This window comes from Silene latifolia, chromosome 8 (assembly GCF_048544455.1).
Source record: "Silene latifolia isolate original U9 population chromosome 8, ASM4854445v1, whole genome shotgun sequence".
NCBI lineage: Eukaryota > Viridiplantae > Streptophyta > Magnoliopsida > Caryophyllales > Caryophyllaceae > Silene > Silene latifolia.
Window position 1 is genome coordinate 5,546,314 of NC_133533.1, and position 27,434 is coordinate 5,573,747.

At 35.0% G+C, this 27,434-nt stretch overlaps 3 protein-coding genes, 1 long non-coding RNA gene and 1 other non-coding gene across 5 annotated transcripts; 2 read left to right on the forward strand and 3 right to left on the reverse strand.

Annotated features, from left to right (window-relative positions):
• The first annotated feature begins 1,063 nt into the window (after positions 1 to 1,063).
• Positions 1,064 to 5,607, forward strand: LOC141596144 (uncharacterized). The gene is made up of 8 exons (XM_074416222.1): positions 1,064 to 1,250; positions 1,334 to 1,425; positions 3,542 to 3,608; positions 3,764 to 3,794; positions 3,875 to 4,015; positions 4,645 to 4,670; positions 5,269 to 5,327; positions 5,413 to 5,607. The coding sequence occupies exons 1-8, from the start codon at positions 1,089 to 1,091 to the stop codon at positions 5,438 to 5,440; spliced, it is 606 nt and encodes a 201-aa protein (XP_074272323.1). The 5' UTR covers positions 1,064 to 1,088; the 3' UTR covers positions 5,441 to 5,607.
• Positions 5,608 to 5,759: 152 nt separating this feature from the next.
• On the reverse strand, positions 5,760 to 10,822 carry LOC141596142 (negative regulator of systemic acquired resistance SNI1). The gene is made up of 15 exons (XM_074416221.1): positions 10,596 to 10,822; positions 10,416 to 10,482; positions 9,603 to 9,696; positions 9,236 to 9,292; positions 9,065 to 9,154; positions 8,673 to 8,738; positions 8,414 to 8,501; positions 8,281 to 8,330; positions 7,957 to 8,160; positions 7,791 to 7,861; positions 7,593 to 7,662; positions 7,305 to 7,370; positions 6,678 to 6,827; positions 6,200 to 6,330; positions 5,760 to 6,068 (listed from the first exon to the last, which is right to left on the reverse strand). The coding sequence occupies exons 1-15, from the start codon at positions 10,738 to 10,740 to the stop codon at positions 5,996 to 5,998; spliced, it is 1,422 nt and encodes a 473-aa protein (XP_074272322.1). The 5' UTR covers positions 10,741 to 10,822; the 3' UTR covers positions 5,760 to 5,995.
• Positions 10,823 to 10,872: 50 nt separating this feature from the next.
• On the reverse strand, positions 10,873 to 10,945 carry TRNAE-CUC (transfer RNA glutamic acid (anticodon CUC)). Its single transcript has one exon. It is a non-coding gene; the product is annotated as a tRNA-Glu (tRNA).
• Positions 10,946 to 12,189: 1,244 nt separating this feature from the next.
• Positions 12,190 to 27,050, reverse strand: LOC141594017 (peroxidase 19). Its single transcript, XM_074414236.1, has 3 exons — positions 26,661 to 27,050; positions 23,368 to 23,568; positions 12,190 to 12,921 (listed from the first exon to the last, which is right to left on the reverse strand). Exons 1-3 carry the CDS (start codon positions 26,910 to 26,912, stop codon positions 12,343 to 12,345), a joined length of 1,032 nt encoding a protein of 343 aa, XP_074270337.1. The 5' UTR covers positions 26,913 to 27,050; the 3' UTR covers positions 12,190 to 12,342.
• On the forward strand, positions 19,563 to 21,308 carry LOC141594018 (uncharacterized). The gene is made up of 3 exons (XR_012521979.1): positions 19,563 to 19,699; positions 20,497 to 20,554; positions 21,123 to 21,308. It is a non-coding gene; the product is annotated as an uncharacterized LOC141594018 (long non-coding RNA).
• Positions 27,051 to 27,434: the final 384 nt, after the last annotated feature.

Here is a 27,434-nt window from a genome sequence, read left to right on the forward strand (position 1 = left end):
TTTCTTTTTATTTGTTTTTGTCTTCACCACATGGCCATGTTGGGCAAAAACAACGGATAATGTGGATCCAATATAAGCCCAAACTTGAGAAAAAGTTGGGCCGGATCAAATTAAACTAACAATTGGCCATCTAATCACTTTGAGCCTTTGTATATCCACCATCAATTGTACTCGGGTCAAATTCTTATTTAGACGGATATAAGTAGTATAAACAAAACAAAAGGAAAATGCATAAGAATATGTACAAGCTGAATAATATTTAACTCGTTTTAATGATAAGACGGATACATTGTTTTAAGGGAGACTAACTGCTTTGACACTTAAATATGTCACTCGTAATTTCGGAGTATATTTTTTTGTCACTAAGGTGATTTTGATGCTGATAGGGTTTGAATCAAGATCATGAATATTACCGCTTATGACTATCAACTAACGGGTGCTAAAACTCTTGATCATGAGTTTTAACACTGTTGTAGTCTACATATTGGAACTCGGATGCTTTAGTTAAACTAGAACACCTCTTACACCATCTAAATGCTAATTAATTATTCTCGTATCGTTACGAAGTTTTAAGTCATATATCGGCTTGTCTCATACAGACATACAGTTATACATAACAACTCGTGTTAAAATCAATTGGTCGTACTCCCTTTGTTACGGTGGTTTGTTTACCCTTTCCAAACCAATAATAACCCACTCGTCATTCAATAACACTAGCCAGTAGCCACAAGTAAATGCCAAAATTAAAGGTAAATAAATGCTCAAGAGTTAGGATATACGGACAAGTGGACTACAATGTCATTCTCTTCTACGGTTCAACCCGTCTCACCGTATAAAACCTGTATCATCAAACCACAAAGTCATTCAATAACACTAGTCACACCGACAATAATCAACTTGTCATTTAATAACACTTGCCACAAGTAATCTTCCATCTCCTTAATAATAGTGCCAAAATAAAAGATAAACAAATAATCGGGAGTCAGAGCATAGAAAGTACAAATACAATGTCATTCTCTTTTACGGTTCAACCCGTCTCACCGTATAAAACCGGTCTCATCAAACCAAGAAGTCATTCTAAACACTACATGGCTAAGACATTGTCGCACCACATACATCTTCAAACATCTTTCCTCTTAAACCCTCTAAGAACCCTTGTTGTCAAACCTCAAATTCAAAGAAAGAGCTCGCTCTTTTTCACTAGAGCAATGAGAGCTGTTGTTCAACGTGTTTCCTCTGCATCTGTTGAGGTTAATATACCCTTCTTCCCTTTTTCTCTTTTAATGCTTGCATTTTGATGTGTTTTTTTTGCTAATCATTGTATGATCAACAGGTTGAAGGTCAAATTGTTTCAAAAATTGGACCTGGGTATCTTGTTCTTGTTGGAATTCTTGAATCCGACACCGATTCTGACTCCGATTACATGTATTTTTTACTACCCTTTCTTGTTTTTTGTTGGTGGATGTTTTTGATTGGTTTTTTTTATGTAGTTATGTGGGATTTGATTGTTCATAAATGGGTTTTATTAGTTGTCTTTTTATCTAATTTACTTTTGAGGTGTGCGATTATTCAATGACGGTTCTAAAGGATGATTCATGTCGACTGATCCCAAACCATTTTGGTATTAAGGTTCTGATGATGTTGGGTTGGTTTTATAACTTGTGAAAGTGAAACCTGATATACTATAGATAAAGATTACTCCCTCCGTGCCGGTCAATTGTTGTCCTTTGGTTTTGGCACAAAGAACAAGGAAAGAGGAGTGAACCAATTACTAAATGACAAGTGGACCAAATTTAGTGTGAATGATCAAATTGCTCATCGAGTTCATTCTTAAAATAGAAAGGACAACAATCACACCCCAAAATGGAATTGGATAACAAATGACGGGGACAAAGGGAGTACATTTTTATGCTGATTGAAGTAGAGAATACTTGGGCAATTACATCAAAGGGTTAGCTTGTATTCTGGATTTTCATTCCGAGGTAATGAAGCGTAAAATAAAGGATGGCAAGAGTAAAATAATACAGGAAAGTGGAGGTGGGATAATCTTATTTCGTAATGCGTTATCCTACAGGGAGGTGGGTAATTGTCACCCTCTTGATGTGGTAGCTAACTAGCTATTAGCCTGTTTGGGATCACTACTACCTCATAATTTCCTGTATTTTTTTTATTTCGGCCACACAATAATAGGTACCCTAGTTCAAAAAAGCCCAAAGAGATAGCAAAGACTGTAGAATAGACAGGAGTTGAGCTGTTGAGGTAACTAAGTGCCTCCAATTGCAGCAAGGAAACTGAGCTAAACCGGTAGCCTGACTATAATGGAAATATAGCCAGCTGACTCGGGTTGTTTCGAAAAGGAATGTGTCAGATAAAAACGGGAGTGATTACGACTTGTTATGTTCAAAATAAAGATGATATGTTCTGCGTCACTGCTTGTTGAGGAATTTGGTATTCATGTGTATGTCTGTATGAGTATGTCATATGGTGTGTTTAATTTAATAATATTATAGGAAGGGGAGAGGAATGAAATGGAGGCGAGGTAGATGAGTATTCCTCCCTTCATATTTATCCAATCATGGAAGTATTTGTGTTTTTTTGGAGCGAGAGGAACCGCAAGACAATTACACGGTAAGGGGGATTTGAATTTGCGAGTTCTACCACTTGGCCAAGAGCCCACGACCTTATGGCTAAATGTTTTTCTTTTGTTAAAGAGGAAGGGAAATTCATATCCTGACTTCTCTCCCTTCCCCTTCCCCCAATGTCGAAACAATGATAAAATGTTCCTTTTGCCTTTTGTCTGAATTTTGTATCCAAAGACACTCTTTTTATTGAGATAGAATTCTAGAAGGCGGTGTTATTTTGGTCTGTTTATAGTCACTGTGACCAATAGATGTATGTTTTGTGGGTTTGGACTACAAGTAATCAGAAATAACGTAACACGGGTGTTTGGAAGGCTTTAGGAGATTGCCTAGCATATGTTTTGTTGTAACGAAGCACAAATGTAGAGGAGTGTTGATACGTGATATTGTCTTAGACTTAGGAATTGTTTAAATAATGGAATTTGGAGGGAAAGGGAGAGCAGTTGCGGTGGTTATTAGTTGCACTCAGACTTAAATTTTTCTTCTAAGCCGTAAACTTGGTTTTGTTTCCTGACAGTCTTAGACTTAGGGCTTGTTTTAATGGGGGAAATTGGTGGCAAAGGGAGGGGAGGGAGAGGGAGGGACACAATTTCCCTTATTTGGTTAGCAACTAGCCTTGGAGGGGCAGGGAATAGGAGGGATCCTTTTTTCCCCCTCCAGGACAAATCGAAATTCCTCTAACAAAGGAATGATCCCTCCATTCCCCTTCCGCTCCCTTTCTTTTTCTCTGATCCCCTCTCCTCCCTTTCCTCCTCAAATGCTTTCTAAACGCACCCTTTTGATTTTGGTTAACTATATGGAGTTTTGTATGCTTTCTTCTGGCTGTCCATGTTATTAATTTTGAATTTTGTTTATTCTTTGGAGTTTGGATCGAGCTGAATATGATGTGTTATAATTTGCAGTTGTAGAAAGGTGTTGAACATGAGATTGTTCCCAAATGAGACGACAGGGAAAAGTTGGGATCAAAGTGTAAGTCTCTTACCTTTGTCCCTCTTAAAAATTTTCTGTTATGGTTTTTCTATTTAACTATTTTTGTTCTTGTAATTATAATGTCTTTAAATTACCGCTGGTATACTCGATTTTGTAGCATGTAATTTGAATGAAATTTAAAATGACGATTGCAGGTTATGCAGAGAAATTATGAGGTGTTACTAGGTAGGTGAAAGTGCTCAGCCAAAATTTTACAGGTTTTGTTTTCTCTTGAAACTTTGAAGTTGTGTTTGTGAATTTGGCAGTGAGTCAATTCACACTTTATGGAATATTGAAGGGTAACAAGCCGGATTTTCACGTGGCTATGCCGCCTCTAAGCGCGAAGCCATTCTATGAGTCTTTAGTTGAGAAATTCCGAAAAAGCTACAAAGCTGACATGATTAAAGGTAATTCCTATGTTTTTTGTTATTAAAGGTAGGTTTTTTTTTTTTTTTTTTTTTTGGTGTCAACCAAAAGAGAAAAGTGAGAATTTGTTCATATTTCAGCTTTCCTTGACAATTTCTTTCCTTATTATTTGAGGATTTTCTAGAATGGCCGATATTTGACTGATATGACCTATACTTGACGGATACATCACCGATACACAGCGTCATAGTACACGCTGCCACGATTCCCGAGTGTCACAGCGATCCTATACTCTTGCGTAATTCCATGCTTAGATCACCAAAGTGAGAATGAAAATTCAACGAGGCAAATTTGCGTTATGTCTCTATAGCATGCAATCGTACAAACTCTTTCCTCTTGGTCCTGCCATGTTAGTTCTGTGTTTCAGAAACCACCTAAAATTATCCATGATTCTCAAAATATACTCCGTACATTTTTATTAAGAGTTAAGTAGCACCAGTATTCCTTTTATTGGCTTGGCTAGCTAAAGAGCCTTCAGACACAGACATCGAACTATGTTGAATATTGTGGACACAGGAGGGATTCTGTGAACACCTAGCTTTCAGATAATTGCAACTGTGCTTGAAATCAATGTATATAATCTCACACATCTTCCTTTCTATTATTGCAGATGGCATATTCGGAGCAATGATGAAGGTAAGATGTGTTATAATAGTGTGAAATTTCTACTTTGGTTTCCCGAAATTTGAGCTAATTCCACTTTGGTGACAAAATAGTCCATGTTATTTCTCGGTTTGGTGCCTTGAGTCTTGATTCTTGAATAGTTCATACAGCAGGTCACTAAAGTAGAATCTATGAAACCTCAGTCACCAAATGCTAAACTTCAAAACATCAAAATATAATTGACCTAAATGAGAAATTGTTCACATTTGAGATCATCAATGTAAATTAATCTCAAACTCAAGACCTCGAAGGCGAACTTTTCTATTCTATAACATGATTCAGGACACTGGTGGAGCTAGGGGGGGCTAGCAGGGGCGGTCGCCCCCTTGGCGGTTTAGTTTTTCGAAGTTTATAGTTAAAATTTTCAAATTTTATTCGATTGTGCCTTATATTATTGCCGATCCGCCCCCAAAAAAATTTTCGCCCCCCTAAGGTCAAATCCTGGCTCCGCCACTGATTCAGGAAGACTGTCTTCCTGTGTTTGCATTATCAAAATTGGCGTCCAATTTAGCTATTGAGGAACCTGTCAATCTGTCATTAAATTCTTATTTACTCTTGTGTATATTTGAAGGTCAATTTGGTCAACGACGGACCTGTTACCATGCAACTAGAGTCGCCACAGCCGTTCAAGTAAGTATTGAACTCCTTAGGACTATATTATTGTGTCTATTTTGTTGGCCAAGTTGTGAAGCTCATGGCTATCAATGTTATGCAGGAATAAAAAAGATGCAGAAGAGAACTGAACTTATCATTGTGGTTATTTTGTCACTGACATTCTTTTCGGAGATTTGGAGAAGACCTAAAGAACTCTCTTTACAGTTGTGAAGTTCATGTCGAGAAATGTAATTCGACTTTCAATTACACTTGGAACAACATATGGCAATATTTGAATGTAAATGATGTTTTCTAATTTGCTCTTGGAATTCAGACTTTTAGTTCAATTGAAGAATGCCGTATAACATATAAGTGTCTCACCAACATAAATCGTTTCAGAACGTATGATAAAATGGTCGCAAAAAATTCGTATATGACTGCTACACACTCAAGAATCAGTTGGTAAGCTTTTCGACAAGATGATAAGCACCATATTTGCTTATATTTAAGATTTCAATATCTAAATCTCTTTTAGCCAAAGTACTTAAAAAGCCGAGGATGAATCTTGGAGCAAGGCGCCGATGAAGATTACAGAGAACAAAAGGGGCATCGTAATGCCGAAAGTGGATGTTTCCTCCTTACAATGAATATTTACAGCTGAAAAGTGAACACCACTGTACAGACTACAGATCAGCTACAAATGACTATGACCCTGCAGATAGAATACTCGCCGCTGTGAATAATGCTTCCTTACCTATCGGCAAAATCTCTAGGTGCCTGCATCGAAAAAGTTATATTTGTAACACTCAAATGAAGAAAATGCAAGACTGCAAAAGACATTTAAGAAGAGCAGTATAACTCTCCTTGTTTATGATGTTGCGCACAGTCACAATGGCATTGAAACTTACGCGTCTATTTTCTTAAGCCTGGTAAAGGCAGATATTAGGTTCTTGCAAAAGTGGCCTAATGGGTTGCTTCCATCATCTTCCTTCAAGCCTGATATCTCCACTAGTTTGTCCTTGGAAATCGACATGGAAGCCTGCAGTATGGCAAAGTGAAACAAAACCTAAATTACAAACATAACTAGGTCATTTTTAAGATTATTTACAGGAACAGCAGCAACATCAACTGATATTCATGCCAAGAAGCGTAGCCAGTTTAATGATATGAGTCTCCAGTTCCGTTGGAAATGAAGAATATTAAGATATTCATGCGAAAATTGAAAATCAAAGTATTCAGACTAATTGTCACCTTACGTGCAAATACAGGGTTTAATGAACTACTCCGTATTTAGATGTAATTTAGGTTTGACATATCTTTTAATTAACAGGACCAGGAAAGGTTTCATGATATGAAGCCGAGAGAGGCAGAGAGCACTTGAATCACCTGAAGAGCATGTGCTAATAGCACTTGAATTGCTTCTGCACCAAGTTTCTTAACAATGGCTTTCGTACTGGTATCATTCAAAAATCCCTTGAATACTCCAGGAACTGATGAATCGACTGAATCAGTTGACCTCCTATGGCGAGTAGAAGACTGCAAGGTGAAGATGCAGGTCAGATAAGAGGCAATAGTAGAAGAAGGACAGCGATGAAAGAAAGTCAAAACTATTCTTGCAAATTAGATATGCGTTATCCTAGGACACGGAGGGGGTGCTTAGCGGCCCATTAGATATTTAGACTTTTCTTTTAAGAGAGTATGTAACAAGAGCCCCGCGACTCCAGAGCTAGTGATCTAACCCGGAAAATATGCCATCACCAGGACAAGAAAATAATGATTTTTAGGCATATGAGAATGATATCAAGTCAAGCCTCGTTACATTACCGCTGATAACAACAAAACTACCCATAAGGCCGATAACAACTAGAGACACGTCTAATATGATAAATGTTGTGGAAGCATGCAGACAAGCATCGATCAAGGTATTTTTCTTGCAAACACTAGTACGAACAAAGAGCAGTAGACAAAGTTATCCGCATATCATTACAAGATCATACAAGTTACGAAAATTACCTTGGCAGTGTACTTCTGAAGAAATTGTGAGACTATCTCCATCTTCAATTCAGGCTCATCAAATGCCTACAGAAGAATTAACACAACATTGCAGATGGCAAAAGAAAGAGAGACAGATGATCGGATTTGATCTTTTTAACAAAGATGAAATAAGTAGAATACGGGAGAAAGAAAAAGTGTATTGACTACTGGAACAACAGTTTAAAACTCCTAATCTCATATAAAAACATCATCATGGACCAGTACGAGTGTAAGAGAAAATGAGACCTTTACTTCTTAAATATATACCTGAAGAAACGGAGAAATCATGTCCTTATTATACGAGAGCTCATCCAGGATCAAATCAACAACCGCTATTCTGGAAAAATAAAGGAAAGAAAAACTGAATGTCAAAAGACCAGGAAGATTGAAGACCAGGGCATAGGACCGGGTAGAGAAGAAATAAGATACGATCAAGTTTCTAAGATGCCCGGTAAGTGGTAATACCTTTGGCCATCTATTCTGGTAGTGAGATTTTGCGTGTCTGCCTTTCTTCTTGATGAGTCAAGTTCCATCATCTAGAAGCAACCAATGTTACAGACTTACAGTAAAACACAGCAAAAAAAGAATGACTAATTTCCTTCTCAAATAAGTGGGGTTCGAAAAAAAATACCATTACTAGAAGTTTCTGCACAGCTTCACATGCATGTTTCTGCACTTCTGGGAATGAAAGATCCAAAGCTAAATCACTGCTCTCAGATAATTTAGATGCAGTGGTTTCAAAAGATTCAGAATCGTGATCCATTGGAGTAAATGGAATAGATATAACATTAAGGCAATCTTTAACAAGTCCTTTGTAGTTCATCGTTCTCGACACCTGACACCAAAAACCAACATTGCTGATATAGAATAGGTCATATAATAACATTGTGTTTTGCAAAGAGCTCTGTAATTATTCCCATATAATATAGACAACAATAGAGAGTAGAGAAAATACCAGAAGCTTATTCAGAAACGATTCTCTAAGAGGAATCCAGCGGGAGTTGGCTGAATATATTAAATAGTTAGTACACCAAAGAGTAAAAAGTAAAAAAAATAAAAACTTGCAAATGCAATCACTTGTAAAAGACCTAAGAATGCCTGGTTACGAGGTAAGAAATCCGCTTCAAGTATAGTGATTAGGTATATAAACAACATCATCTCTGCTAGGAGCTCCAACTGCAATGTGAAAGAAAACAAAATGACCAAACTGATGTTCTTGCTGCAAATTGAATGACATAAAATCTAGCAAATGACATAACAGCAACTTGAGATAAAGTACTATCAACAATTGCAGCAAGTAGATCCATGAAACTTGGCCTTTTTCACTAAAATAACACAGAAAAATACCTTGGTCTCTGATGATTCCATTTCATCAAAACCTTCAATTAGACGTGCTAACAGAAGATGAAAATCCTGCAATTCCATTAAAAAGGATGAATGACAGAATTGCTAAGCATGATGAATTTGTTTCCAGGTGGTTGGTTTCAAACGGCAAGACCCGACAGCAAAGGTTCTATTACAAATTTACAAGCACAAAAACAAATAACGTAATCAATTATATGTGTGCTAAGAGTTAAAATTATGCCAATATCTCCTTACACATAGAAGCGGAAAATCTTGATCATAAAAAAACGACTGAAAGGTGTATTTTCACGCAACTTTCAATCACAAGCATAGACCCTTTCGTGTAACGTCAACCCTTAAAGAAGAAACAAAATCCGGATAAGCGCAGAACTCACAGCAGCATTAATAGGTTCCTTGGATCCTTTTTCAGCTGCATTTCTGCAACTGGAACTACCATCTGAGCCAACCGCAAATGGTGACCAAGCCTAGAAATCAACATATCAACTTATCATCAATAGATTACAAATTTTGAATCTTTCATCAACAGAAAATATAGCTTCAGGTACCTCTTCAAAAACAACTAGCTCACTATCCCCATTAGATAAATAGGCACGAGGATAATGCTGCATCACCATGATAAACCATTCAAAATATTATGACAAGATCAAACAATCAGAGTGTACCACATTAACATACTCTCATAAGAAACCACGTAAAGATTCTCGTGGAAAATTCTTTCCACTCCGTTAAATAGAGCTTAAAAGGAGATATAGTAAAGGTAATATCGAAAAAACAGTAATTTTTCACATTTTTCATAAAACAGTATACGTCCCGAAATAACACAAGTTCCATTTTTAGCTAAAATCCTTAACCGTCTAACATGATAAAATTGAGGGACAAGAAAGTAAGAAAGTACTTGAGGTAAAAGTGTACCTTTTCTAATTCACAAAGGAGACGATAGCTAGCAATTATCACTTCCAGGGACTTCTCGTCCCTCATAATTCCAAAAATTGCCTTCATCATCTTGCTGTTTTCGCAATTTTGCCACAGCATTAAAGTTCACACCAAATATGAGAACCCACTTTAAAAATAAAGCTACAAGCAGTCAAGTAAATACACATCCACAACTAACACAACACATATAAAAGTTTATACTTCGTATCAAATACATTACCATAACTATATTTTGAACTACTCCCTCCGTCCCGGTCAATTGTTGTCCTTTGGTTTTGGCACAAAGACCAAGGAAAGGGGAGGGGTCAATTACTAAATAACAAGTGGAACAAATTGAGTGTGAATGATCAAATTGCTCATCAAGTTCATTCTTAAAATAGAAAGGACGACAATTGACTAAGACACCCAAAATGGAATAGGTCAACAAATGACCGGAACAGAGGAAGTACTATTTTATGAAAGTCTGACAGTTGTTTAACCGTTTTGTGAGAAATTATAATATCAATACCTTTTGCAATCAAGGAAAATTTTACAAAAATGGAAAAATACTTCGCCTTTTCTAATTAGGTACACTTCTATTGATAGGATCGCACCCATGACTTCATGGTTAAGGGATGAGGCGAACAATCACCACACTAAACTCACTTAGTTAAACGAACTATATAATCAATGTAAGGAATTGGGGGCAATCATCAAAAGTCCATAATTCGGATCCGTTTCACAACTAAAACTCATACAGGAATCATAAGCAAGAACTGATATTTTCGAAACACACTAAAAATAAGCTCTTACTTAGTTGGAGGAGACCGATTTTCCGAAACGATAGCCGAAGAACGAACAGCCTCCAAAAACGCCAAACCTAAAACATTTACGCCAAAATTCAAATCAAATTCATAAACTAATTGCTTCAACAATAAACATATCAATCAATCAAAAACGATAATTACAAGTAAGAAAATCAGTAAAACATACGATCATCATGAATATGTGAAGAATCATAAGAACAAAAGGATTCAAGGATTGCCATGGTGTTTTCTTCAACTCCTCTGTTACTTAATGATCTCTTTCTTTTCGAGTTCTCCATTTTTTGTTCCGTCGTTTTGTTTTCGTGTTTCATTTGACGATTAATTTAGGGGAAATTGGAGAAAAAGTTGTCGATTGATTTGGGGAAAAGTTGAAAACATAAACCCTAGTTTTTATTAGGGTTGTTGATTTTCCCGCCAATGTTATAATTTTGGTGGGAAAAAAATTCCGTTGCCGGGACTTGAAACCGGGTCTCTCGGGTGAGAGCCGAGTATCCTAACCAACTAGACTACAACGGAATTTGTTGGTATTTTAGACTGTAAAAAGGAGTTATAGTTTTAGATAGATTCTTAGTGTATATGGCTATATGAGACGGTTTCATGATAATTTCATCGTAAAATATCTCGTATAATAGGCAGTTAATTTTCCATTCATCTTTTTTTATTTTTTTGTTATTTTGTGTGTTTGTCTTACGTCATCTTATGTGAAGTAGTCTGTAAGAAAACTTGTTCAGGTTCTAAAGGATTTCTTTGTGTATGCATGTTTGTACGGTTTTCGAATTCAAACATGTACACTCGGGTTCTGTGTCTTGTCTGGTGGTTGTTGTGCCATCTGTGTTTCCTCTCGGCTTGGGTTGTTGTTTGCATGTCGATGGTCCTGGGGGTGCGTTTGGTTTTCGGCCTCTGTTGGTCTCTTTGATGTTTTCATCTGTGCTGGGCCGTGTTTGCCTTGTGTGTTTTTTTTGGTGTGGTCGTCTTTCTGTTTCCGGAACTTGTTCGTGGCTGCCTGTGATTGTCTATTGTCGTTTTTTAGGCGGGCTGGGTTGGGTGGAGTCGGGGTTTTGGAAGTGCGCTGGTTGGGTCGGATGTGGTGGTTTCCGCTTCCAATTGATGGTTCACTTTACTTACTGTTTTTTCCTGCTTGTTTCAATAATAGCCTCCCTTTGTTTATGGGTGCCATGTCCCGTAATCATCGTCGAGGCCTTTAGTATAAAGAAGAGGTTTGGGATTGACAGAAGACGTCGTCATGTGGCTTCTGTTGACTGGATTTGGGCAAATGGACTACCATTGTCCTCCCTCATTCGTATGCCGATTTCCTTGGTGTGTTGGTCGATGGGCCAAAGGGTTCGATTTCTAAGGTGTAGGAGTTTTATCTCCGCCGATGGCAGACTTCGTCGTCTCGCTCATCACTTTGTCTTTCTTCGTTCTTTTCGCAAGAGCGGAAGTACATCTTGTCATTGTCACTCTAAGACTCGCTCGCATCTATGTATCCTGGAATTTAAGTGTGCTTGGGAAGCTGGATCGGTAGTTCATGGCCATTCCTCTGTCCCTTTCCTACTTTATCTTTACGTTGTAGCTTTTATTTCAAATAATGTCCATGTATGTCTTAAGTTTGGCTTAGTAGTGCTAGATTTAGCAGTCGATCTTCTGGTGCTACCTAGTCGGGTAGCTTACATAGTTGCTGGTACAATTTTGTAAGTTATCCTCCTCACGTTGTCAAAAAACAAAAAATGAGGCAATTTTCTCGACATAAAAAAAAGTAATTAAACACGAAATAAATCATATATTTAATACATGCTCATTACAAATTACAAATGAAAAAATCACAACGCAAAAAAAAAAAAAAAAAAAAAAAAAAAAAAAAAAAAAAAAAAAAAACATATGCACATCCAAAAAAAAAGGACCTTTAAAATAATTTACACGTGTAAACTACAATTTATTCTCTTTTCACCATGTTTTCGTCCTCTTTTAACATGTATTTCCCCCATTTTCTCCATCGCTTTTATAAATCCTCGGAAAAACTTCTCTTTATCCGTAGCCATGATTTGAACATGCAATTTTGTTCTCGTGTCCGAAAATAAGGCTTGATCTGTTTCCAATACTCCCAAATTAGCCTCCAAATTTGCATAATAAGCATGATCAAATTTATAAGGTGTTGTAACATCAAAAGGCACCACAATATCTTCATTACCACCATAATTTGGACAATACATTCTTAACGCCTTTAATAATCTCGGGTCGATATTCGATTGTGGTTGTTTGGTGCCATGGTAATCGTATATACGACTTGTTACGTATTTGCAATGTGCGTACCCAATCGTGTGTGCACCCGAAAGGATAACTAAGTCCTCAATTGATAAACCCTTTGAGTTAAATAGTCGTATAAGCTCGTCCATTGTAGAATTTGCTCGAGGGAGATTCGAGTAAACTTGAGATGCTTTCGATTTTTTTCCGTCCCATCTTCCTTTCTTCACTTCGTAGTATGGACCTCCTGCCTACAATGACGATCAAATAATCGTTACATACTCGGGTCTGATTTAAATCTAGTGAACATTGAATACACAAATTATAAAATTAGACATTTTCAGGTGTCATAAACTTTTTTTTCGGATATAGTAAAGATGTTTTTTTTTTTTTGGTAACGGGGAACATCTCTCATTAGTAAAGATGTTATACTATATCATTTTCGCCGCTTTAATTTTTATATTATTATTGCATAGTAATAGCCTGTATGTGTTCCGCAAATTAACTAAATCAGGCCTTTTTTATACCTTAATTTTTTTTTATGACGAGGAGGTTGAATCCCTCCGGGCCCATGCATTCCCGCTCCACCACATGGACCATGTAAGCCACCCCTTCGGGGGCTGCAATTGTAATACCCGGTATTTTAATATGATATTATATTAGGCCGAGTTACCAGCTGGGTCGTGTAGTGTATTTGTGACTCGGGTAATTATGTGACTCGGGTTTTAATTAATCTAACTAGGCTAGGCCCGTATCGTCTTAATAGCACCTATCCTATATGTATAACCCATCTAACCAAACTCTAATCTCCCTATCACCATATTCATTTTAACCATGAGAAAAGAGAGAAAAGAGAGAAGAGGGAGCCGTGTGTGAAGGGAACCGCGTGAGGAATTGCGAGGCGATTTCTCAGCCTATTCTCATCCTATTTCGTAAGTAGACTATCCTATTACCTTTTTATTCAATTATTAGCATAATTATAGTAGTATTGGGATAATTTTCGTAACCCTAGAATTGGTTTGGGGGTTTTTGATTATAAATTGTATGAGATAAATGAATGGAATAGTTACAGCAATTTACAGATTCGTTGGTCTGTGTTATTTGAGTGTTTTACCTGTCTTAAAGCCGTGGGATGCAAAAAGTTAAAGAAGAGACTCATGTTTATTCCAAGCCTAGTTTATGCCTGTGAAAATTGGTAGCATTTCACCGTATAGTTTTTCCTGAAGAAATTATTTGTGAACGTCTATCTAAAAAGTCCGCAAATCAGTAGAGGCTGAAAGATTACTTCTAAAACATAATTTAGATATTGAATTGGTGCTGGGTCTTTTTCATATATTTAATTTAAAGAGTTTGGATGAGTTAGGCGTTGGTTTTACTTAAGAATCATTTGTCAAACTCGTTTTATGAACCAATACTTTTTATACGATGGTTTCTGTCAGTTTTTGGAAATCAGTCTGAAAACCCTTGATAAGTTTGGAATTTGAGAAACACACGTTAGATATAAATTGTGGCTAAGACTCATGGGGTTCCAATTCAATTGGCCTTGCATCAATCCGAATTTTCTGGAATTAGTTATTCATTTTATACCGAGTCTGCCATGAGCAGGAAAATCAGGAAAAGTCGTGTTTGTTCTTTAAATTGATATTCCTATTAAGTTATGATGAGTCTAGGTTATGTGCATGATTAATTGACTGAGTAGATGGTAATTATACATAATTATGATATGTAGGTGATGGATAAGTGAAGGATCATAAGTGATTGCTTGTGTGTGCTTGGATTGCGAAAAGGTAGAGAAATACACTTGACTTATTATCGTTGATGTTGAATTGTGTTGACTTGTTTGTGTTTCGTATGACCAAACTGTGAACGTTGACTTGCTTCGTGGCTGTTGATTTACGTTATGATTCATATCTTTGGAAGGTGATTGACTGAATTGATCGTATTGAGTATGTTATCACAACATTTGGTAACCGGCATGATTTTATGATTGATCAGTTCAAAGATATATATATTGTGTTGCATTAATTTCTTTTGAGCATTCATATGCATTGGAGATGGCGGATGTTGTGGTGATGTGGTGTGGTGAAGATGATGTTGTGATAAGGCCCGGGCGGGTTCGCAGACTTGCCTGGTGTCCTCACAAGGAAATGGGCGGATCGGCTACGGTCGATATATAGTATCCGGGGATCGGTATGGGTGGGTGTTCCGGGTTATGAGATATGAGTTGAGATGGAGATGGAGGTGACGGAGGAGCATGCATATCATATTTTGTTGTTTCATTGTATTCCCTACTCAACCTCGTGGTTGACCCTGTGTATTCGTGAACACCGGTGACGATCCAAATATTGGGGAGCAGGCTTGACGGGGTTTATGAGATAGGTGGGAGCTTGATGGGCGTGAGACACTGGATCGAAGACTTAGTAGCTAGATCATCATTAGAAGACTTTCACTTTCATTTATGTTAGTTCCTTGTAATTTGATGTAAAAGAGGTTTTGTAATAATTAAGTTAAAGTAATTATATATTTTGCCTTGGAGTTTAATTTGTTATTCACTACCTCGGAAACCGAGATGGTAAATGTGATCCGGTTTATTAGGGAATGTCTTGCTAAAGGCTCCTTCATAAATCGGGGTGTTACAAAGTGGTATCAGAGCGAACGATCCTCGGGCCTAAACCAATGAACCCAATGAACGTAGGATGTGTCTAAATAAAATGAACCCCCGGGAATAAACTGTTAGGAGCTCACAGTGCGGTTAAGAAGGCGCCCTTAATGCGTGCTCTTTTGCCCTCTCGGTTTTGAACCAGGTAACCCGAGAGAAAATTGAGTGAATGGGGTAGTTAGAAGGAAAACCTTGGATATAATCGAGTTGATGTATACCTTGAGACCCATATATTCTAACCATTCTGCAGGACAACGTTACGGTTAGTATTTTGTATGAATGATGACGTGATCATATGATGTTGTGGAGATGAGAAATAAATTTTCGTGTTCAGATTGATAATCAATGAAGTGTTGGATTGTGGTAATCGTGAGCGTGAAAATAATTGCGAATTGATGATATTTATCTGGATGGATGTGAATGGCGTGTTGATAGTGCTATTATGTCTAGTGATATGCGGTTATGTAATCCCGAAGCCATGCTAGTATAGTATTGTGATAGTAATTAGAAACACTATTGAATTGCTTGTTTCTAGTCATAGCAATCGTGATTTAGATGTAAGGAGTAGATCGAGATGCGAAGGGATTCTATGGGATAGATGTTTACGTAAGTACAAAGTGTGAGATTTAAGTTGGGATGGGTTAGTATACATAGTATGTTCATAAGAGCTTGTAACATAGTAAAGAATGACCTAGTGCTGAAACTCGTTTTGTTTGATTTTACTCTTTAATTGACCTTACTGCCATTTCTTTTTTGTTTATTTTCTATGGATGAAAATTTTATGAGAGATTGTCTCGTGAGTTATTGTTCATTTGGCATTGGTTTCATGCTTATAGGATATACGGATTAGGAGTAATAAATATTTTAGTGGGCTGTGTTCAGGAAGTTCCTGTGCAGTGATGTTTCGACCAACGATTTTGTAAAAATCCTCATTTAAATTGTATTAATAATTTTTGCATAATTCCAACTCCATCGATCAGAATATTCGCATATGTTTTCAAATTGATAAGCCACGAAAATTCTTGATCTCTCTATATTAAATGGTAAGTTTTGCAAACTGACCCAAGTTTCGGACCAATTGCTGTCACATACTTGTTTGGACCAACTGAGTTGTAAAATCCTTGAAAAATTGAATTATTGAGCTTTGGACCTCATTCTTTTTCTCACGAATTATTAACTCTCTGTATGTTATAAAAAGTAATATAACTCAAGTTTTCGTTTAACGGTTATTTATTCGTGATTTTTTTGGAAGTTACAACGTGAATCATAACTTTTAAAATGTGAATGCTATGTTGAGTTTTCATGCAGTTGTTCGATTATTTCATGAGCCTTATTAATGTGAAATTATAGTGTCCTTATATGATGATAGTAGCACACATATTCATTGGTTATGTATCTTAACTAGTGATAAAAAAAAAATTAAAGTTTAGTTTATAACATTGTTGGCATGATAGTATGAGTGAAATTGAATAGCTTAATTTGATTCTTAATCGAGGGTGAAATATTTTATACGAGTCCAGTTGTTTGCATATTTTATGCTTGACATGTTATAATATCTCTGGTGTGTTCATCATATTTGAATAGTGGTCGGATATATATAAATATAAAACTATATTGTCATATCTTGGTAAAGTTGGTGGCGTTAAATGTTAACTTGATTGTTCTAATATACTCGCATGAATATTTATAATAATTATGTTTAAATGTTTACACATGGATGGTAGTAATGAGTATGTCTAAATGTTCACACATGTAGGATGTCATCTGAGTTCTAATGTCTTTTATGTGAGTCTGTGTGCCTATAGTTATACTTATTACTTTCATTGCATTAATTTATTTCAGTTGAACCTAAACTTATGATATGATAATAAAATAGTGTTGTTGCTCCTTATTGGATATGTTCATAGTTGTATTGTCATGAAATGCTAAGGTGATTGTTGCAATTGTCACGATATTTGAAATATAGTTTGATATAGTTACGATATAGTTACGATATTTGAAATATATTCTCGAACCGCCGCTATGAATTATAATGAGATAACCCTTTGATGATTCACATGTTATGCGTATATTTAAATGATAGTCGTTATAGTTACGTTTAATTGAGCCGCGAGTTGCCTATTTGTTCAAACCGTGCAAACCAGAGAACTTGTTCACCTTGCTAATCTTTTGTCATAGATAATGTTTTACAAGTTATATGATGGTATATGTACGTGTTTAAGTTGTTTATGCAATATCTTTTATTTTGCTGAAAATGAATTATACTGAGTTGATGGATACAATTGAATGGTATGGTTACTAAAATGTTAAACATATGTGTGATATGGAAGTAATTTTGTTGTTATTGTGAATCATATAACCATTAATACTCAATTGTAATTTCAGTTGTTTGACTTCTACATTATTAAGTTAATTACTCATGACGCACAGTCGATGGTTCCGTAAGGAGTTTAACAGGGAATTTTATAATGTGCCTCCAATCTAAACTAATAATCTTCTTATATTGACTATATGGTTAGACTCTTGTCTAGTTCTTATGACGTGATAAATCGTTTTAAAATTTAACATGTGATTGAGTTGGTACTTATACTTTTGTGTGACCATGCAACCCGTGATAAATAGATCTGTAATAAAGAGGTAAAATTTTGATTGAACACAGTTAATTTGTAGTTACTTGCTTTACATCATGGTACGAATCGTATGCTTTGATGAGACGTCATCAGGGAATGTGTACTATCTAAAAGGTCTCTGATTAAATGTTGTAGTCGTGTTAGCCGTGAATATAACTGAGTAAAGAAGTGCAACTAAAATCCTGATGTTGAGGTAATAGTCGTTCATTAGTAAAGATAGGACTGAAATGAATAAGATGAACCTGTAAATTACGAAATATGAGTCGACACCTAAGCTCGTATTGTTTGAAGGAATTGAGTTAAGTTTATCTGATTTTGAGTTAAATGGATTCTATGGACGGCTCTGTTATAAGATTTATGTTAAGAAAGTTATTCACCATCCAATATGAAAGTAAAAGTTTTGAAAATGAAGTTAAATTTTGTCGTGTGAGTATAAATTCGGAATGAGATTTCCGCCCGATTGTCCGGTTGTATGGTTTCATGATATTTGCTAGTCTGGGGGAATGAAGCTAGAACGGAGTCACAAATAGTGGGTTAAATTAGTCATGTTGTTCGTTCATGTAGTGAATTAGTGGGTTGTGGTTAGTTACGAATGTCAAAACGGGAAATGTAATGTGGTGATTTAAGTGAGTTATGTGTTAACATGGTATGTTGATATTAGCATGATATGTAATGAATATTTGTAAAATTGGTGTAGTTAAATACATTTAATCTTTTATGTCATGGTGTTGGGTGCAGTTTAAATATATTTAACACCAAGAATGAAATTTTATGTATGATAGTATTGTATGTTAACTTTCCAATATATTTGTTTACTCGCTTGACCGACTCGACCAATAAGCTTGTAAAATTTGCCAATCAATGTGCATTCGTCATTCGTCATTCGACCAATATTTCTTGGAAAATATGCTATTTGACATGAACCATATGTGAGCACCTAAGCATCTTCATCTTTGTAACCTGAGTAGTAATGTATAAATTAGATTGACGAGCAGATCCTGTGAATGTTATTACATGTATTGATTGATATGAAGAGTGTTTAGATTAATACTGAAATGTCTTAAGTTATTCAACGTGGCTTTTGCTCCGATCCGTGGTGATGTGCTGTAGCAGCAGTAACTGTAGCTTCCTTGAGAGAGATTGTATATTGATTGTCTTTAGTAGGGATTAGTTAACTTGAACGTCGTGAGTTGTGAATCTTTTATCCTCTTTCAGTTGTTAGCAGTAGTTTGAGAACTTTTGTTATAATAATGAAGGTTACGGGGACGTAACCATGTTTAAGGAGGGTAGGATTGTAAAATCTTTATACTTTCATGTGTGATTTCTCAGTTTGGCTATATTGGTTATGCGTTGTGTGGGTTATGTTGGAGTGTTACATGATGTGTTTCTATTATGGTTAAACTTCGGGACGAAGTTTCTTTTAAGGAGTGTAGACTGTAATACCCGGTATTTTAATATGATATTATATTAGGCCGAGTTACCAGCTGGGTCGTGTAGTGTATTTGTGACTCGGGTAATTATGTGACTCGGGTTTTAATTAATCTAACTAGGCTAGGCCCGTATCGTCTTAATAGCACCTATCCTATATGTATAACCCATCTAACCAAACTCTAATCTCCCTATCACCATATTCATTTTAACCATGAGAAAAGAGAGAAAAGAGAGAAGAGGGAGCCGTGTGTGAAGGGAACCGCGTGAGGAATTGCGAGGCGATTTCTCAGCCTATTCTCATCCTATTTCGTAAGTAGACTATCCTATTACCTTTTTATTCAATTATTAGCATAATTATAGTAGTATTGGGATAATTTTCGTAACCCTAGAATTGGTTTGGGGGTTTTTGATTATAAATTGTATGAGATAAATGAATGGAATAGTTACAGCAATTTACAGATTCGTTGGTCTGTGTTATTTGAGTGTTTTACCTGTCTTAAAGCCGTGGGATGCAAAAAGTTAAAGAAGAGACTCATATTTATTCCAAGCCTAGTTTATGCCTGTGAAAATTGGTAGCATTTCACGGTGTAGTTTTTCCTGAAGAAATTATTTGTGAACGTCTATCTAAAAAGTCCGCAAATCAGTAGAGGCTGAAAGATTACTTCTAAAACATAATTTAGATATTGAATTGGTGCTGGATCTTTTTCATATATTTAATTTAAAGAGTTTGGATGAGTTAGGCGTTGGTTTTACTTAAGAATCATTTGTCAAACTCGTTTTATGAACCAATACTTTTTATACGATGGTTTCTGTCAGTTTTTGGAAATCAGTCTGAAAACCCTTGATAAGTTTGGAATTTGAGAAAAACACGTTAGATATAAATTGTGGCTAAGACTCATGGGGTTCCAATTCAATTGGCCTTGCATCAATCCGAATTTTCTGGAATTAGTTATTCATTTTATACCGAGTCTGCCATGAGCAGGAAAATCAGGAAAAGTCGTGTTTGTTCTTTAAATTGATATTCCTATTAAGTTATGATGAGTCTAGGTTATGTGCATGATTAATTGACTGAGTAGATGGTAATTATACATAATTATGATATGTAGGTGATGGATAAGTGAAGGATCATAAGTGATTGCTTGTGTGTGCTTGGATTGCGAAAAGGTAGAGAAATACACTTGACTTATTATCGTTGATGTTGAATTGTGTTGACTTGTTTGTGTTTCGTATGACCAAACTGTGAACGTTGACTTGCTTCGTGGCTGTTGATTTACGTTATGATTCATATCTTTGGAAGGTGATTGATTTGAATTGATCGTATTGAGTATGTTATCACAACATTTGTAACGGCATGATTTTATGATTGATCAGTTCAAAGATATATATATTGTGTTGCATTAATTTCTTTTGAGCATTCATATGCATTGGAGATGGCGGATGTTGTGGTGATGTGGTGTGGTGAAGATGATGTTGTGATAAGGCCCAGGCGGGTTCTGCAGGACTTGCCCTGGTGTCCTCGTTGCGGTGGCGAGATCGGCTACGGTCGATATATAGTATACTGGGGATCGGTATGGTGGGTGTTCGGGTTATGAGATATGAGTTGAGATGGAGATGGAGGTGACGGAGGAGCATGCATATCATATTTTGTTGTTTCATTGTATTCCCTACTCAACCTCGTGGTTGACCCTGTGTATTCGTGAACACCTGTGACGATCCAAATATTGGGGAGCAGGCTTGACAGGTTTATGAGATAGGCTGGGAGCTTGATGGGCGTGAGACACTGGATCAGAAGACTTAGTAGCTAGATCATCATTAGAAGACTTTCACTTTCATTTATGTTAGTTCTTTGTAATTTGATGTAAAAGAGGTTTTGTAATAATTAAGTTAAAGTAATTATATATTTTGCCTTGGAGTTTAATTTGTTATTCACTACCTCGGGAAACCGAGATGGTAACAGTCCGGTTTATTAAGGAATGTCTTGCTAAAGGCTCATTCATAAATCGGGGTGTTACAGCAATGGCCAAGTGATCATCACCCCAACTGGTAGTCGAACTCGGGACCTCTCAACTCCTGCATTTCTGCAAGCTTCAAGGTTTAACCCGGCTACCACTGAACTAACACCACTTGACTAGCCTTAAATTAAGACTTCATAGCAAAAGCTACTTATATAAGGTAGTTAACCGACCAATTCTTATATCCTACACCCATGTGTAGGATACTACATACTCCCTCCAACTCCCCATTCATCCTCAACTTCCCCTTTTTTTTTCTTATTTTCTTTTTTTGCTTTTTTTTCCTCATAAAATTTTAAAACAAAAAATTAACTTCCACTTTTAAAAAAAAGCTACCACAGTCATATTCAATTTAAATGTTACGTAGCGTTACATTCACGATATGACACTATTATATTCATTTTAAGTTTAATGAATATGACAATATTGTTTAATGAATATGTGCGTTAAAGTGCGATATTCACAATAGGACACTATCATATTCACTTTCAGTTTTGTGAATATGACGCTATAGTTTGATGAATATGTATTATGTGGTGTGATATTCATCACATAGTTCTATTATATTCACTTACACTTGAGTGAATATGACTTTATTGGTTCAAATATATTGAACAATAATCATGAACGTTTAATTTCATACCAAAACCGCATAATACAAAATAATTAAAGGAAAAAAATTATGTGATATAATATGAATATGTCAATTACGTTATGTGAATATGTGAGAAAAAAAAAATAAATAACAAAACATATCAAATATGATCTCTATTTGTAGAGGAATAAAAATAATGAATAATAATATATTTTTTATTATTTTCTAATTTATTAAATTTATGATTTATTTGTTATAAGAAAAAATTAAGAAAATGGAATACCATGCACCATACTCCTGGATACATGGTATAATTTACCGACTTCCAAGTAAACCAGCTGCATCTCAAAAGCTACCTATATATCACAGTCCACACTCCATAGTCTCACGGGTATATGATTACATTATATTGCTGAAAGCCTGATAAAGGAGATACAAGATGATTGCTGATTTTGTCGTAGCTCATAGCATGATACCTTGGCAGTTGGCATGCATGTTTATATTTTCTTTCGGTTCGTCTCTCTCGTGACGGGTCACAAATTGTAACAAATAAATTGTGTTTTTATACAAATTCTTATTTATCTGATAATAATTACTCCTATACTAGTATAGATCCCGCGCAAATGAGCGGTTTTTTAGATAAGAATATTAGAGATTGTTCAACACTTTTTAATTATAAAATTTACTATTAGTAATTTTGTATTAAGAGTTAGAAAAGAGATTGTTCAACACTTTTTACTTCGAATAAGATTGTCGGTTTTACTAAAATTATTTTATTAACTTTGTTTTAATAAAACGTTGTTTTTAATTATATCACTATATCCTGAAGGCGTTATATAAACAATTAAAAAAAAGTAACCCAAAATTTAAGTTTTCATATAATATGGAGCAAAGATGGGTATTAAGTTAAAGTGTAAAAAAAATATATCATAAGTAAAAATATTTATATCACATTGTACATATAATTAGTGCAATTTCATGTATGTAACAAAATAAGAATATCCGTTAATATGTCTATGCAAATTAAAAGAATATTATCCCTTTTTAAAATGGTATATAGAAATTATTTATTGTATGAAATTAATCAGTATGGTCCACTCGTAGATATGATATTACGAAGCCCATTTATAACTTAAGTCAAAATTAATCAAGATGACCCAGTTGTAGATTTGATGTTATTAAGCCCATTTATAGCCTAATTAATTTAGGCGGGAAAACTTTAGAGATTTCTTATTCTTTTAGTTTAAGGGTGATTTTATTATAAAATAATTAGATTTCTCCGTCACAAGTTTGTGGCGTATAATAACACATTTGAAATATCATCATATGTAAATAAATAAAAAAAAAAAAAAAAAAAAAAAAAACCTTACCAAGTTAACGTAATCTCTTGATGAAATTGCAAGAATATCGGCACACGACACGACACCGGGACAATTGCTCTCTAGTAAAGCTTTGACCTTATCAATACTAGTGAATACTTCCACGGGAAAGTCCTTGTTGTCCAATGCATCTCTTTCTGCCAACTCCTTACTTCCTGGCTGGGACGATATCAATATTGATGCATCACATCCCTACAAATATTTGTGATCAATGTATATCTAAGAAAACAAGTCCGGGTTTTTTGAAATAAAAATGTAATTAAAGTTTGTTAGTTTGATACTTTAATGGTATTACATTGTTTATATTCTTCTAATCTTCTCTGTCTCGATATATACTACTCCTACAAAAAATCAAAATAATAAACGAGTGATTGAGAAGAGGAAATAATCGTCCATATTCCCTTATTAAAATTAAAGCAAGAGATCGATAAATGTAACTATATAGAGTATAAATGTATTTGTCTTACACTCTCGTTTTACACAAGACTTACAGAAAATAATTATGGACGTAATTAGGAATAAGTTGTATAACTAGTTATTGATTTCGTAACTAAGAGATATGTTCTGTCAAACTTTTTTTCGACAAAAAAGTAGTAAGTATATTTGAGAAAAAAGTGCAAATTTCACGGTATCATGAGAATTTTCCCTAATTTTGTGAATTTTATTTTAACAGACAAAAAGTAAGCAAAATACTAGTGGCAATAGAGCACAATCTACATAGTATAAAAGCTGCGTTTTTTCTTTGCTTCTGATTGGTTGCTGAGTTTTTACATGTGGGTCCTCCCATGTTTTCTTATTCTATTTAATTACCTTCTCTCCTCAACACAATTCTTATTCTTATCTCTTATTCCCATTTTAATTACTTTTGTTAAAACATATGTTAAAATGTCATAATTTACATAAAATATTGCAATTTACATACATTCAACGGATCTAAATGTTAAATACCTTTAATATAATTCTAATAAAATACGATTGTACATTATCTAATATTCAAATCTAATATTTATTAAATATTCGAATCTCCAAATATGGACTATTTATATTGTCACGGTATTGAACACTTAATCACGCTAAATTATATGTTCATGTATCTAATGATAGCGCCTGCTATTACGACCCGTGCATTTCTTGCACGGGAATAAAACTAGTGGAGTAGAGAGTTGTATGTCTTTGTGGTCATTATTATTGAGCAATATTAAAGCAAGAAGATGGAAATGGAAGTGGAAATGGAGGATTTGTAAGGCTAACATTGAAATGGCCTCCTAATCTCTTGTACATATATTTGTGCTCCACACATTGCTAGTTGCAATAAGTGGATAGTCTCCAACGCACGAGAAGGATTATATATACTTCCTCTAATGCAGGGCTGTTAAGGTTATTTTGATACTGACGAGATTTGAACTCATAACCAAAACAGATGTACAAATATACCCTACCTCATCACCAAATACTCCCTCCTATTCATTCATTTTGTCCCTCTTTTCTTATCGAAGCTAGTCGGATTTTTGTCCCTCTTTCCTTTTTTGGTAACTTTTGTGTGGTCCAAATTTAATTACATGTGAGGTAGAGTGGAATAGAGTGTTTTGTATGGTCCAAAATCATTTTCTTAATTCTTGTGCAAAATAGAAGGGGGACAAAATGAATGAATATGAGGGAGTATAACATTCTAAGCAAAGTGCTTAACAGTTTTATACTCCTCTAAAAAAAATGCAACTACATGCCTCTTCTTACCGATTGATGCGTGATCAGTGACTCTGATACCATATCAAAAACTCATTTTAACCAAAAATTTAAACTGATAGTTAAAGTTCCAAAATTAATTTTATACTCTTTTAACATTAACACAATGCACCAACACCACTAGAGATGAGTAGATGATCACTACATTAATTATTATTATTACCACTGACTCCATTTATACGTGTAAAAATGAGCCGACATGATATACCTATTGGAAAGGATTTCAAGTACATTATAATTAGTATAAAGTCCGTGCGAATGTACGGTATTTTAGATTGTTGTGTGTAAAGAACTTAACAATTAGAGCTAATAATAATAATAATATATGGGTTTTTCTAACCTATGCCCATTAGGCATAGGATAAGAAACCCAAAAAGGAAAGTAATAAATGTATTTTCTTGTAAATAAAAGTAAAAGTAATTGATATTGCAATTTCCCATAAAAATATCATTTATTACTTTCCTTTTTGGGTTTCTTATCCTATGCCTAGTGGGCATAGGTTAGAAAAACTCATAATATATAAATGAACTTTGAATTTTATTTTTAATTATCTACAACTGTTAATGTGTAAAAATACTAAGAATTTAAATAGAACGAATTTTACATTTTTACTCAAAATAAGTTTATGATTAAAAAAATAAGATTTTTAGTTTAATTACAAAAACTTATGCTTATTTTTACGCATTTGAAACATATAACTATTTTTATAATTTTTGTTACAATATACGGAGTAACAATTTAAACGGTGTAAAAAATTTAAAGATTCAAAAAGTGAAAAGCACACACTGATTTTAATAATATGAGTAAAATATGCATACGTTTTAAATAAAAAAATTTACGATATTTAAGATACATATATTAGACTAATGAGATAATGATGAATAAAATACATTTGGCCCAACTATAAAAGTTGCGGTGTTTGTTAAGATACTATATTACTATGACATATATAAAAGCCATATATTAGGTCCAATACATATCTAGATAAAGTTAGGCCCTCCCGTTGAAAATTTTCGCCCTCGCTGCCTTTAGATCCTAGCTCCGCCACTGGTCATAGACTCATAGTACATCTCAAAAACGAGAATACTCCCTCCGTTCCAATGAGTTATACGGAGTATATGTTTGCTTTATACACGTACATTAATGCACGTTTTTTTGCTTATATCTTCAGCTATACATTACTAAAAATTATAAAAATTCGATATTCATAAGGTACTCGATAAGACAATTTCAAAAAGATTTTACATGACTATCTTTTATATTATATATTAGAAGTTATAATAAAGATTCTCCTCACTTATGAATAGTGCCCAAAAAGCAAATGTATACAACGCATTAAAACGGAGGAAGTAAGGGCCATGTTCAAGTGTTCAACCATAAGCGTCGCGATAACAAATAAAAAATAAGAATTTGTATATTAGATTTGAGTCGAGACTAATCTTCAAATTTAATGAGCACAAATAAAGCCTAGTTAGATATATACTTCTAAACGTGTCTGAGTAGTATCGACAATATAATTATACACGATAATATATACGTACCTCAACAAAGCAATCATGGAAGAAGAGCCTAATAGTGGCAGGAGCAATAAAAGGAGCATCTTTAAACTGCTGAGAAGTAATGGACCCGATAAGCTTCTCCACTTGAGGGCATGTCTTGGCGTAGTAGTCTATGGACAATTGACGGTGGCGGCGGTGTGTCGTGTCGTTTTTCGAGGCCTTAGAAGTGATTGTAATGGTCAGAAGAAGAATGATGAATAATGTAGTACAAGAAGGAGAAGAACAAAATGACATTTTTGTGTTTTTTATGGGATTTTTGTGTATATAGAGGGAATATATATATATCAAAAATGTTATGGTAGTGTCAACTTTGTCAAGGACCACAAAAAAAATGGAAAATAAAGAAGAAGAAAAAAGGATAAATAGTTTAGGTTGCATACTTGCATGTAAAAGACAAGGTAACATAAAAAAAGTAGAAGCATTATTTTAAAGAGATGGAATCAACACCCGTGAAGGGGTCAAGGACTCAAGGGTAGAGGTGGCAATCAGGTCACTCGGTCGGTTATGGGTTGGGTTAAAGCGGGTCGGGTCATATCGGATTTGGGTTATGTCGGGTTAATGACGGATTCAGATCGGTTCAGTTCATGTCGGATCATCTTCGGGTCGGGTCATTGACGGGTGACAAGTCGGGTCGGGTCGTTAGCGGGTCAGGTTATTAGCGTATATTTTATCTTATATATTTAGTTTTAGATGGTAATTTTATGTTTAAATAATGGGTAGGTGCATTGATTGTAGTTTTAAGTGAAAATAATTAAG

Coding starts and splice junctions, on each gene's coding strand:
- LOC141596144 (XM_074416222.1), top strand. CDS start 1,089: ATGGCTAAGACATTGTCGCACCACATACATCTTCAAACATCTTTCCTC. Junction 1,251..1,333: donor TTTCCTCTGCATCTGTTGAG/GTTAATATACCC, acceptor TATGATCAACAG/GTTGAAGGTCAAATTGTTTC. Junction 3,609..3,763: donor GGAAAAGTTGGGATCAAAGT/GTAAGTCTCTTA, acceptor TGACGATTGCAG/GTTATGCAGAGAAATTATGA.
- LOC141596142 (XM_074416221.1), bottom strand. CDS start 10,740: ATGAAACACGAAAACAAAACGACGGAACAAAAAATGGAGAACTCGAAA. Junction 8,161..8,280: donor CGTTTCTGAATAAGCTTCTG/GTATTTTCTCTA, acceptor TTTTGGTGTCAG/GTGTCGAGAACGATGAACTA. Junction 7,862..7,956: donor TGCAGAAACTTCTAGTAATG/GTATTTTTTTTC, acceptor GGTTGCTTCTAG/ATGATGGAACTTGACTCATC.
- LOC141594017 (XM_074414236.1), bottom strand. CDS start 26,912: ATGTCATTTTGTTCTTCTCCTTCTTGTACTACATTATTCATCATTCTT. Junction 23,569..26,660: donor TCCATGATTGCTTTGTTGAG/GTACGTATATAT, acceptor AAATATTTGTAG/GGATGTGATGCATCAATATT. Junction 12,922..23,367: donor CAAGAGATTACGTTAACTTG/GTAAGGTTTTTT, acceptor TCGTCATTGTAG/GCAGGAGGTCCATACTACGA.